The following is a 13,106-nucleotide window of genomic DNA, read 5'->3' as shown; positions in this document are numbered from 1 at the left end:
TCGAGAAAAAAAACAGGACCCACTTACCACCACATTCTGCATCAAGAGGATTAAATCTTGTTCAAATTGTTTTAGTTGGTCTGGAAACATTTTAGACAGACCGGACAAAGCACAGCACAGATGCTTTCAAAGGGAACGAGGGTTCAAGCACAGAAACAAAAACCAACACTTTTTGATCTGAGGCACAGCTTCTCTGTCCAGCATCAGCAGCCACCCACCCACCAGCCTCAAGTCCACTATGTAATATAGACAACTCCCTGCCCTGTGAGAGAAGAAAAGGGGGAGCTGGTGCTTGTAGCATGGCATGTTGGCCTGAAACCCAGTTAGTCCATTCCATAAACCTGCAGCTGACTATTTGAATGCTTTCTTCCTATGAATATAAATAACAGAGGATAGATGTTTACTGCTCACCTCACCTAAATTATGTAATCCCCTAGCATTATAGCACCAATAACTTCTTAAAATCCAGCCTCACCTGGATGTACACGTGTGTTACTCACTGCTGCAGAGGCAAGCTGTTAAAATGTTAGCAAGGACGTGGATATCATAATGACTTAGGGAGACAAGCATATAATTGAAGTGTAGCTTAAGGTTTTGGGTTTTTCCACCTTGGGTATTGGCATGATGTTAGCATCCAGACCAAGGGTGATAAAATGGACTCTTCTGAGGGAATGATTAAACATAGTCTGTAGATAGAGAGAAAGGAACTTGCCAAGTGCAATGTAGAAATAGTCCTAAATTCAACAGGACCAGAGGCTCTCTTTCAGAGAGATTTTTGGATTTGATTTTATTATTCAGCAGGCTAGAATAATAGAGTGATCAGGGATGTCAAGTCTGAGGGAGAGGACAAAAATAAAATATTTTTTACATCTCTTATAATCTGCCTGCTAGATTCTCTATTACTTCTCATACCATGCTTGGAAAGTTTCATTGGTACCTCAAGGGCAATGAGTCTGTCGTTATTGAGGGATATGAATGCAGATACTACTGTGGTCCTACTGACAGCTGTAAGCAGTCTCACTAGTAGCCCTGCCAGTCTTATTTACTCACTGGTACATGTGTTGTCTTGCAAAAGCAACAGAGATTTCTTCCCTCTTAGTTATAATTGCATCCTCAGCTGCCTTGCGAGACACACAACTCCCATGCTGTGTTAAGTGGGGAAAAGCCAGGTTTCTTTTGCAGCTGACAGTCTAAATTTTAATTTTTCCCCTTCTAATTAGGCTTAGGTACTCCTTTGTGTTTTTCCTATATTCATATGAGGTAAAGAAACCTAAAAGGAAAGGTTTGCAATTATCCTAAAGGTGTAAGATGTAACAGTCAGAGTGAGATTGTTACTCATAAAGAGTTCGAGTTGAGCTTTAAAGAATTCAGATATGAGAGCAATTCAACAAAGTTACCAAATCTTGTCTTCCTGCTGGCCTACATATTTTGCCTACACACTCGTATCCATTCATACCATTAAACAGGAAGTTCAGAAAAAGTTTTACAGGGGAATCATTCAACAAAGCTAACCACATTTCTTTTGAATCCATTTACAATTATAGTTTGTGAGATAAAATTCCATCAACAACAAATTATGTCTGCAAAAAGGTACATTTCAATGTTATATGGAATGTTCAAGATTCCTATATGGTTTGTGTAACAAAGTTACAAATAAAATGATTAGGAAATTCGGCTCCATTATTTTTTCAATGAAGCTATTTGTTTGTTTTACCTTGCTTTAGAAAAAAATAGTAGCTCTAACAACAATTAGTAAATAGATGCATATTGAAAAGGGGATTTGTGGTAGTCTTAATGTAGACTAGGGCGACCAGACAGCAAGTGTGAAAAATCTGGACAGGGGCTGGGGGGTAATAGGAGCTTATATGAGAAAAAGACCCTAAAATCAGGACTATCCCTATAAAATCGGGACATCTGGTCATCCTAATGTAGACTTTTATGATCCAGCTGCTTTGCATCAGACCAGTAGTGTAAAGTAGCTGGAAATCCATCTTAACTGGCTACCTGGGGATCCTCTTTGTGTCATCCCTCATTGTGATAGAACTGATGTAGCAGCTGTACTCCATCCCCACACTTCCTCTCGTGTAGGAGGCATTCTGGAAAGAAAGGAAGTGTGGCTAGCGTGTCGCCATGCTCCTGATATCTCCAACTATCAGGCTAAGGGAAAGCCCCAGGATTTGGCGAGAGGGGCATAAAGGTGGTTTAGAACCACCTTTGATCCATCCTCTTGATTTGCACTGAGCTTAAATGGTCAAGACAATCTACCCCTCAACTCTTATTCCTAGGGAAATCTCTCATTATTACCCTAAATTCACTACTGTCTTAGAGACTTGCTATTATTTCATTTTGTTCTTAATTGTAATTTTGACATCAGAAATGTTGTTGCTTGATAAAGAGGTTATGAAAATCTTTGTTAAACAAATAAATTAATTAACTGAACACAATGCCGTGTTTCCTCCTCCACTATGTTTTCATTGTGTGCTTTGTTTGGGGTTTTTAATCACATATTGTCATGACCTGTGTGTTCTATGTTTTGGGTGAAATCCCAGCCCCACTGAAGAATATGGCAAAACTATTGTTGACTTTAGTGAGGTCATGATTTCACTCTGAGCCTTAACAGTTTAGTGCTGTGAGCCTTCTTCTTGTTTTCAAACCTCTCCATAGACTTCCTCTGCCTACTGTCTCTGGCCTCAATCTTCTGCTCTCTCAACCATGTCCTCTCACTCTCATTCCTTCAGTTTTTTTTTCTTTGCATTGCTCTGCCCACCTCCTGCCACAGGGATTACAATCTTGGCATTGCTACCAGGTGTCCCACATTTGTTCATGGTTCTCTTGGAGTCCCTGGTGCAGTCTCTCTCCTCTCCTATGTGAGATCTAGCAGCTCTGTTTGCTTAGGCTATGTGTACAGTAGCAATTTTATCGGTAAAACTTATGTCATTCAGGGTTGTGAAAAAACCACCTCCCTGGCTGACATAAATTACACCAACAGAAGAACTGGTGTGGACAGAGCTATGTCTGTGGAAGATACTCTCCTGCCACTCATTGAGTATGGTTTAATTCTGCCAACGGGAGAGCTCTCTCCCCTCAGCATAGAGCAGCTACACAGGAGATCTTACAGTGGTGCAGCTGCATCAGTAAGTTTCCTAGTGTAGACATAGCCTGTGTCTCTTAAGGTTTAAGTGAGAAGTACTCCAGGAACTGGCACTCCACTCATTCTGCCTAGGCTCCAGCAGAGGTATCAAAACATCAGCTCCCTGGTTTGTGCAAGCAAGAAAGGGGCATGTGCAATTTGCATTGCTGGATACAAATCCTATAGCTGCAGAATTTTGGTAAATATGGAGCCCTGGTAATAACTGATTTGTATTGTTCCATCTGAAGGTTATTCATTTCATTCCCTCATGATTGCCATCTCCTAGATTTCTATAAATCTAAAAGGCTTAGTTATTAGCAGTGTTCTCAATTCCCCAGAAGCTGGCCTAAGCTTGTAGATCAAATATCAGACTTAAAACAAAGTTTTGTTTTGTTTTTTCAAAATGTATATATGTCAAACGCTTTTAGTGCTTTCTTTTCATCAGTTTTTTCCATACTGTTCTACACATGTATACACATCTTAAGACTTGTCTACACTTAAAACTCTGCAGCAATGCTACTGTAATGTTTCAGTGAAGACTCTGACCTACGCCGATGGCAGGGGTTTTCCCATTGATTGATGTACGTACATCACCAGACTTGATAGCTAGGTCAATGGGAGAATTCTCCTGTCAAGCTAGTGCTGTCAACACCAGGGGTTAGGTTGGTTTAACTGAGTTGGTCAGGGGGGTGGATTTTTTACATCCCTGAGCAACGTAGTTATACCAACCTAATTTCCTAGTGTAGATCAGGCCTGATTATATATGCAACATATAACATATTTATTGAAAATGGTCCCAAACTCACCTCACTTTTTTATGCTTAATTTTGTCTTGTTTGTTTCAGGTGACAAAGTATCACATACCCTTTGCTCAGAGTTTCTCCATCCTGAAACGATGGTTTGTGAAGTACCATGTGCAGTGGACTGTGTCGTTAATGACTGGTCAGAATGGTCATCTTGTTCCCACTCATGTTCCAGTAAAAATGCAGAGGGGAAACAAAGCAGAACTAAATCTATCCTGGCACTGCCAGGGGAGGGTGAGTAGAACTATATTTGGATAAGACCCAAACACCAATATTATAGTCATAATTAATAATACTTCACACAGAGATGAATCTTTGCACTTACAAAGATCTGTGCAAAGATTAATCTGTGTGTGGCTAGATTATACCCATTGCCAATATAACTATGTTTTAATGAAAGATATTTAATAAATTTTATTCTGTGGATTATTTGATTTTAAGGGGCAGGTTCTCAGCTAGTGGAAATTGTCATAACACTCTTGATTTCAAAAGAGTTATCACAGTTTGCACCAGCTGAGGATCTGCCACCTCTAAAAGAGGAATCACACACACACACAATAAATGTATGGCACAAACTCTCGATACCTATGTAACTGTATAGAAGCATATTAGTTCCAGTCTAGAAGAGAACAGAAATATGTGTAAAATCAGATACTTTAAAAGCAAAAACATGTTATATATATTAGACTTGTCAAATTTGCTCTGGGTTCTTGTTTTTTAGAATTATGTAAACAGCTTTATAGCTGTGTCCCTTTCTCTGACTCTTCATAGACACATGCATTAGGCATGTTTGTCTGGCTTACAGTAACACACCCGGTGGACTACATTATGGTGATTCTTCTACTGGCACAGTTTTGTACAAAGACTTCTTCTCAAGCACAGAGTTCATACAACTTCTTGGTTTTAGCATGTACAGATCTGTGATCAGGATTGGGCCATTGCTGTTCTCTATGCAACAGAAAGTCAGAAAATACCAATATCATTTTAAAAAATGGTCTGTGTCCTAGCTGATAGTGACAATCCCATCAGATATGACAGACTAAGTAGTACTGGGTCGGCATTTGTATGTCAGATCTCTAAGGCCTTGTCTATGTTCTAAAAAAATAACCTTTATCGTCAGCAATGCGTGCAACTAAACTGGTGCTTAACCATACTTTCCCCACAACTAAAGAAAAAACTCTATTAAACACCATTTAGAAATCATCATTAAAATCACAGGTTATGTTTGTGTGTCAGCTTAAGCTTGCAAATGCATCCTCATATGAGTTATCTTTATTCACATAAATGGCCCCCATTAAAGTTTGTAAAGAACATTGTGATGAAAACTGCTATGTAAGTGTAGACAGAATGGCAACAGTTATTAAAAAAGACTAAAAGGTGGCAAATTATTAAAATAAAAAAATAAAGTAAGCTGCATATTTCCCATGAAGGTAGCAATATGTTCTGAAATGCAAACAAGATAGATGCAGAATTTCAAAAGCAAAATAGAAACCAGAATTGTTAATTTGAAAGAAAATACATGTGCAAATGTGCATGCTCTATAATCACAAGAATTTATGATCTGAAAACCTAAAATAGAAGTGAAATGCTTTGAACTGAAGACTTTGAATTTCTCAGAAAGAAATAAAACATGAATAACAATCAAAAGCCACAAGTCTTTCTGAACAGTGAATAAAGCAGTCTACTGTACAATACCAGGAAAAGATAAATACTGCTGTCTATCAGGATAAAAAGGGAGAAAAGGACAATAATATGACTTTAGTGAGACAAGGAAGGAGAAGTAATATCTTTTATTGGACCAACATCTGTTGGCAAGAGAGACAAGCTTTCAAGCTTATACAGACCTTTCCTTCATGTCTGAGAAATGTACTCAGAGGGTGTATCTACACAGCAAAGAAAAACCCACTTCTGGCCCATATCAGCTGCCACAGGCTCATGGGGCTCAGGTTGTGAGGCTGTTTCACTGAATTTCATATGCCATTTTGTTGGCCAGTCACCTGCGTTTGTGAGATCCCTTTGTAACTCTTTGCAATCTACTTTGGACTTAATTATCCTGAGAACTTTTGTATTGTCTGCATACTTTGCCACCTCACTGTTTACCCCTTTTTCTAGATAATTTATGAATATGTTGAACAGTCCTGGTCCCAGTACAGACCCTTGGGGGATCCTTCTATTAACTCTCTCCATTTATTCCTATCCTTTATTTCCTATCTTTTAACCAGTTATTGACCCGTGAGAGCACCTTCTCTCTTATCCCAATGACAGCTTACTTTGCTTAAGAGCCTTTGGTGATGGATCTTGTCAAAAGTTTCTGAAAGTCCAAGTAGACTATATTCACTGGATCACCCTCATCCAATGCTTATTGATCCCCACAAAGAATTAGTAGATTGCTGAGGCATGATTTCTCTTTACAAAAACTGTGTTGACTCTTCTTCAACAAATTATGTTCATCAGGATTATCAGATACATAGTTAGTCACCATAGTTTCAACCAATTTTCCTGATATTGAAGTTAGGCTTACCAGCCTGTATTTGCCAGGGTTGCCTCTGGAGCCTTTTTTAAAAATTGGTGTCATAAAGCTATCCTCCAGTCTTCTGGTAAAGAAGCCGATATAAGCAATAGGTTACATACTATGGTTAGAAGTTCTGTAATTTCGTATTTGAGTTTCTTCAAGAACTCTTGGGTAAACACCATCTGGTCCTGGTGACTTATTGCTGTTTAATTTATCAATTTGTTCCAAAACCACCTCTACTGACACTTCAATCCAGGACAGTTCCTCATATCTGTCAGCTAAAAAGAACGGTTCAGTTGTGGGAATCTCCCTCACATCATCTGAGGTGAAGACTGATGTAAATAATTTATTTGGCTTCTCCGCAACGGCAATGTCTTCCTTGAATGCTCCTTTAGCACCTTGATAGTCCAGTGGCCTGACTGATTGTTTGGCAGACTACTTAAAAAAAATACCTAGAATTTTTGTGTCTTTTACTAGTTCTTCAGATTCTTTTTTGGCCTGCTTAATTATACTTTTACACTTGACTTGCCAGAGTTTATGTTCCTCAGAAGGATTTGACTTCTAATTTTTAAAGGATGCCTTTTTGCCTCTGAATGCCACTTTTATTATGTCAGTTAGGCATGATGATGTTTTTGGTCCTCTTACTATTTTTTTTAATTTATGGTACATATTTAATTTGAGCCTCTATTATGTTTTTTTAAAAAAGTTTCCATGCAGCTTGCAGGCATTTCACTCTTGTGATGTTCCTTTTAATTTCATTTTAATTTTCATTCATGTGTCATTCCCCTTTTTGAAGTTAAATGCTACTATAATAGGTTTCTTTGGTATTTCTGCCCCCCACCCTCCAAGATGTTAAATTTAATTACATTACTAAATGATTCAGCTATATTCACATCTTGGACAAGATCCAGTGCTCCACTTAGGACTTAATCAAGAATTTTATGTTCCCATGGGGGTTTCAGAACTATCTGCTCCAAGAAGCAGTCATTAATAGTGTTTCGAAATTTTATCTCTGCATCATGTCCTGAGGTGACATGTACTCAGTCAATATGGGGATAGTTGAAATCCCCCATTATTATTGAGATTTCTGTTTGTATAGCCTCCCTAATCTCACGGAGCATATAGCAATCACCCCGGGCTCTGGTAGGTGTCAGTTCTTCAAAACCCACTGCTAGGTTTTCCCCATGGTTACAAGTTCATAACTGTCAGATTCCAAACTGGAACAATCAGGACTATTTCACTGTTTCCTTTGTACATTTTGGACCTCTGATCTTGGCCTCATGTAACAGGTGATCAGCAGACAATGGCCTACTCCTATAGATGGAACTTCAAAAGTCTGGGATTTTGCATAACTGGAGGTAGGAAATTTGCCTTCATCTCCCCTTAGATATTCCCCAGGAAAACCACTTGATATTTGTTCTAAAAGTCCATTCTTGTCTAGCACATTGTTCAATATAGTCCTTTGAAGCCCTTCTTCCCAAATCCTGATTTCACATCTGTCCCATCTCTCACTTTGAGAAGGTACATACAATCCTGATCTATAATAATACATAAGCCATTCATTTAATACAATAGACATCAAAGATATTTAAACATAATTCAGAAAGGTCTCTAACATATCAGGGCACAGTCCCAGCTACTGGGGGGCTATGTCACACCTGCTCTGCAGTCTTGGGTGCCTTGCTGTGCCAGCTCCCACCTGGGCCACTCACAAACAGTCTTCCATCATTCAACCATGCCCTCAGTGTCTGTGTGTAAATGCAGCCTGCCAGCTATGCCCTGGCTCTCACTAGCCTTGGCAACACAATTCCAGTCCTGGATCTTCCCCCAGAAATGTATATCCTGTACTGCCCAGCTCTCTTTTGGGCTGTACAAATATATTAAGTCTGTTATTTCTTTAAGGGAATAATATGCCTTCTTAAATAGAGTACCCTGACACTCCAACTTAAACACACTGGATTAGCTGAAACAGTACAATAAGTTTATTAACTACAAAGAGAGATTTTAAGTGAGCATAGAGTCAAAAATGGTTAGAAGAAAAATAAAGATAAAATGTTTAGTAGTATCTATTTACAAAACTCTTAATTGCAAAGCAAACTTTCTCACCATCTGCTCCAGCAGATTGCTGACCAAACTCTCAGGACGGGACCCGTCCCCTAGAGTCCAGTGGCTGTTTCCTTTTGTCTTCTCAGGTGCAGAGTGAGGTGGATAGGGAGAGGGGTGTCTTGGGAGGTTTACCCCCTTCATTTTATAGTCCTACCCCGTCCCCTTTGAGAGGCATTTCCCCGTGGGAGAAGATGAGACACACTTTAATGAAGAAAGAAAACTCCATGCTGTTTCTTTGCTAAAATGTAGATTTTTGTCCCTGCCCCCTTTCTTTTCAGAGAATGGCCACTTGGCAGGTAATTGTCCGTCAGCCTTGTGGACACCTGCCTGAGGCATAAGCTTGCCCTTTGTTTCTGAGGAATTGGTTTAGCCATTCCCCAACCTTATCTGGGAAATATACTTCAGTCATGATTTCAGTTTATGTTCATAGCTTTACATATAATGTTGCAATGTGCATTTTTTCATGATATTATTCATCAGAAAGTTATGAGTTGTTTTTTTAAAATTATACCTCACCAGGCATACCTATGTAGAAATGTTCTTATAATAGTGTGGTGGTGTGAACACAAGTGTATTCTGTCACAGTGCCTCAAGGATATGGCAGGAAATTGCTGTATCTGTCAGAGTGAACATATTATAAAGGTAATATTTAAATATACTTGTTTGAAAGCCAGAGTGATGCTGGCATTTAAATGGAATCAATTAGCCTATGAATAGTAGTAGCAGCATGGGAAATTGGAAATCTACTTCACACATTTCAGTTTCCATTGTTCATTCCTCAGAATTCAATTTTGTTCAAGGCTCATTTAATGGGGAAGCAGTATTTTGGAAGGCTGTTACTATAGCCATAAATGTCAAAAACCGACCGACCAACCAACTTCTTTCTTTGTTTCTTTCTTTGTTTCTTTCTTTCTTTCTCATAAAACAAACTTCATATTTCCACATGTGGTATCCATCCACAATGTTCTCTTGATTATAATAATAAATATATTATTCTTTTCACTACTTTCAGGTGGGAAACCCTGTCCTCCTCACCGGGCCCTACAGGAGTATCGCTTATGTAATGATCACATTTGCACACAGCTCTATTGGGAAACATCTCCATGGGGTCCTTGTTCTGAAGACACTTTGGTAACTGCCCTCAATGCTACCATTAGCTGGAATGGAGAAGCTACTTGTGGAGTGGGCTTGCAAACACGGAAGGTCTTTTGTGTGAAGAATAATTTTGGCCAGGTTACAAATAAAAGGTATTGGGAGAAAGAGGTTCTTGCAGATGCAGTGTTGACTGCATTGCTGGAGTAATTATTTGTAGTTACAGTACTTTAAAAATGCAAATATTCAACTGTGTTTTGGGAAAACTGAAGCTATGAAAATATTTTTATTGCTAGCTTAATTTTCCAGCTTCTGAGAAAGGATCTTTTTATATAACAAAAAATGAATGGATAAACCAGTTTTATTTGTAAATGTAGCAGTGGGTGGGTCGCAATACAGTTTTTTTCAGTGTCTGAAAAAATTTACAATGGTTAATCTATGATTCTTATTCTGACTTTTTGCACATGTTTTTACTGCTAGGAAGTTGTGATTAAAATATAACCTGGAACGGAACATAACAGCTACCAACCTGTTTTTAATAAAATCCTGTTAATAAAAGAAGAAACAGTTCACTTGGAAGAGTTGATTTGTATTGCTATTTCAATAAGTACACTAAAACCATTTATTTAGCACTGTGTATATTCTGAGCTTCTACATTGTGTTAGTACCCCAGGAAATGAGATGCACAGATAATTTCCCCAATATAAAAAAAATCAAGCCATCGCTTATTCCTTGCAATCTCATTTTAAATCTTATTACATGTCTTAAAACAATACTGCTAAATATTGGCAGGATGTGGTCACTTCAATAAAGGTAATTAAAATTCTTGAGGTTAATTAAATTAATTGAGCAAAGAGAATGTCTGGTACCCATTAATGTACTGTAAATTTGTCACCATTAAGTTATACCATTTGTAGTGCCATATAATGTGTAAAATAGTTATTTGTCCCCATCCTCTGCTTACTAGCTAGGTGGAAATGGAGCTGAAATGAGAAAGTAAACACTTGGGGAAAAGGGGAGGATGGATCTAGGACTAGCAGAGGAGGAAAGAGGGAGTTTTTATAGAGAAAAGACTTGGGTTGTTGTATGAGAGAAATGGAAAATTATAGCATGCACTGGGATCTTCAGAATGCAGCACTCCTGCATTTTAAGGTTTCAGTGGAAATATTTTGTTCAAATGTAATTGTATAGTTACAATAACATTCTAATTGTGAAGTGTAATGGAATGGATTGTATCAGAAAAGGTGGAGGTCATTGAGCCTCTAAGGACGATCCCATTGGGATGACTTTGTTCCTCGTTATTCTGCACTTCAATATATTTTACAATGGCAACCCCTTTTCCCCCTAGATAATTAAATTAAAGAAGCAAAACCAAACCTCTCTGAAGTTTCTCAAAACTAGTTTCTTAATTAAAGAAAGGGCTTCCAGTATTTCAGAAGGAAAGAAGTAACTAGTGGAACTCCAAAAATGATAGAAAAGTGTAAAAGAGGTGATAAGAGATTAGAATAACCTGGTGTTTCCAGAGAAGAAAGGAATAGTACTCTATTAAATGTATTGACTTTGAGCCCTGATCCTGCAATGAGCGTCACATGTTTGGATTTCCTCACCTATGTGGAAGCTCTTTACAGACTTGGGGCTCCTGGCAGTAAAATGGCGAATTTTTAGGCTATAATGATAGTAATATAACAGAATAATTGTTAGTTTTTAATGTATTTTACAGTATATAGTTGTTTATTAAAATTGACTAACAAGTTAGGTTTTAATATAAAACTGCTGAAGCAGTAGTAAACTAGCCTTGTGGCTTCAGGAACTTAATTTATCCAAATAAATAATCTTTGTGTTACCACCCTGAATTTTTTACTTCATGCTTCTCCCCCACCCTCCCATTATTTGAAAAAATGTAAGCTGAAACATAACACACCACCTTATGGAACTGAAAGCCACTGAAAATGGGGTATAAAAAAGAACACTGAATAAAAATAGATTGCAGTGGCTTATATACTGTATCTAGATGTAATGAAAGAAAAAAAATCATTGTACAGTGAGAATTCTTTCTTCCCTCTTGAATATTCATGGTTATTGAATCAATGCATTTCATTGTATCTCTTTTTTTAAAACCTTGTTTGATACTTTTAAGCATTACAAAAATGTATTAATAGTTCAGTTAGCTGAATTATGATTTTCAGATATATTTTTGCTTCTAATATCCTTTAGTGGTACAGTAATATACATATAGATAGATATTTAGTTATTGGTTGGATGCGTTCAGGTAGGTGATGGGTATTTCTCAAGCAATCTTTCTACATGGAAATTAATAAAGATTGCGAAAGGCTAATTCTGTTTTTATTCTCCCACTTAGAACAGCTGATGTTCCTGATCAAAGAGAACTGCCCCTTTCCCCTTCCACCCATGATTCAAACATGGAGCTTCTTGCATCTGATTTTTTTCATTAGAATATATATTTCATTTTTAAATTAGGAATCTGAAATTGACTGCAAAATCACAAAGATCTAGTTACTGTAGTGTACTGAGAAAATTATAGACACACATTCCCATAAAGATATAGACCTACATCTTGGTTTGTGCCTGAAGAGTGCTCAGTGCTGGTCAGGAGGGGGATTGCAAATGAAGCTTTAAGACACTTTTGAACTTTCCTAAAGCAAAGGTTGGTGAAGGCTGGGCCAAATCCTACGTACAATTTAGAGTAGCCTGAAGGTGAATTGTAAGTTATGCTAGCTGCACACAGATCACAAGAGTTGTTCTGGGAGCCAGAGGTAGCTGGCATGTAAAATTAGGCCTAGTATGAACAGAAACAAGCTTAGAAACAAGCTAGAGAGTAAACCTGGAAGGTTTTCAAGATGTAAAGAACTGAATTGTTGTACTTATTGGCTATGCATTATGGAGTTCAACCACAACCATGTGCATCCTTTTTTTTATTACTTAGCTGATGGGGTGTGTGTGTGTATGTGTGTGTATGCACACATACACATTATTTTAGGGACTCTCATATGTTGTATTTACAATTGTATTGATAGGTGTCCAGATTCCCTCCGACCTGAAACCATGCGTCCATGTCTGCTCCCGTGTAAAAAAGACTGTGTTGTTACCCCTTTCAGTGAGTGGACACACTGCCCTATGACATGCCAACATGGTAAGATTCTGAAAATGAGAATAAATAAGATTTTAAGCAAACCTGTTCACCTCAACCAACCCAGGCAATGGTTTTCAAGACAAATAAAGTTTCACAGGTCTTTATATTTACAGTATGTGTTACCTCGAATAGATGAGTCCATGAGAAAGCAAATGGGTAAGTTTTGCCTCCAACTTTTATGCATGGTCAGATAAATATTTGTACCCTTAATCTCTAATGATTATTAAACTACAGAATGGCCAGGCCATCAGAGGCCTTTCTATACTAATAAATTTGTTGTTTAAGCAACTTGTTAATGTTATAAAATTACTT

At 37.9% G+C, this 13,106-nt stretch overlaps 1 protein-coding gene across 3 annotated transcripts in view; it reads left to right on the top strand.

Moving 5' to 3' along the window:
• The window catches only part of THSD7B (thrombospondin type 1 domain containing 7B), a 539,966-nt gene that overhangs the window by 284,048 nt on the left and 242,812 nt on the right, over positions 1 to 13,106 (top strand). For 2 of the 3 annotated variants that reach the window (XM_050969171.1, XM_050969170.1), the window contains 3 exons: positions 3,976 to 4,167; positions 9,564 to 9,798; positions 12,679 to 12,794. In XM_050969171.1, coding sequence (XP_050825128.1) covers positions 3,976 to 4,167; positions 9,564 to 9,798; positions 12,679 to 12,794 — 543 coding nt within the window. Of the gene's footprint in view, positions 1 to 3,975; positions 4,168 to 7,734; positions 7,804 to 9,563; positions 9,799 to 12,678; positions 12,795 to 13,106 lie in introns of all 3 variants that reach the window. The other variant, XM_050969169.1, reaches the window with a different exon arrangement.

This window comes from Gopherus flavomarginatus, chromosome 10 (assembly GCF_025201925.1).
Source record: "Gopherus flavomarginatus isolate rGopFla2 chromosome 10, rGopFla2.mat.asm, whole genome shotgun sequence".
NCBI lineage: Eukaryota > Metazoa > Chordata > Testudines > Testudinidae > Gopherus > Gopherus flavomarginatus.
The sequence above is the reverse complement of the archived record's forward strand: the minus strand, read 5'-3'. Positions and strand labels throughout refer to the sequence as shown.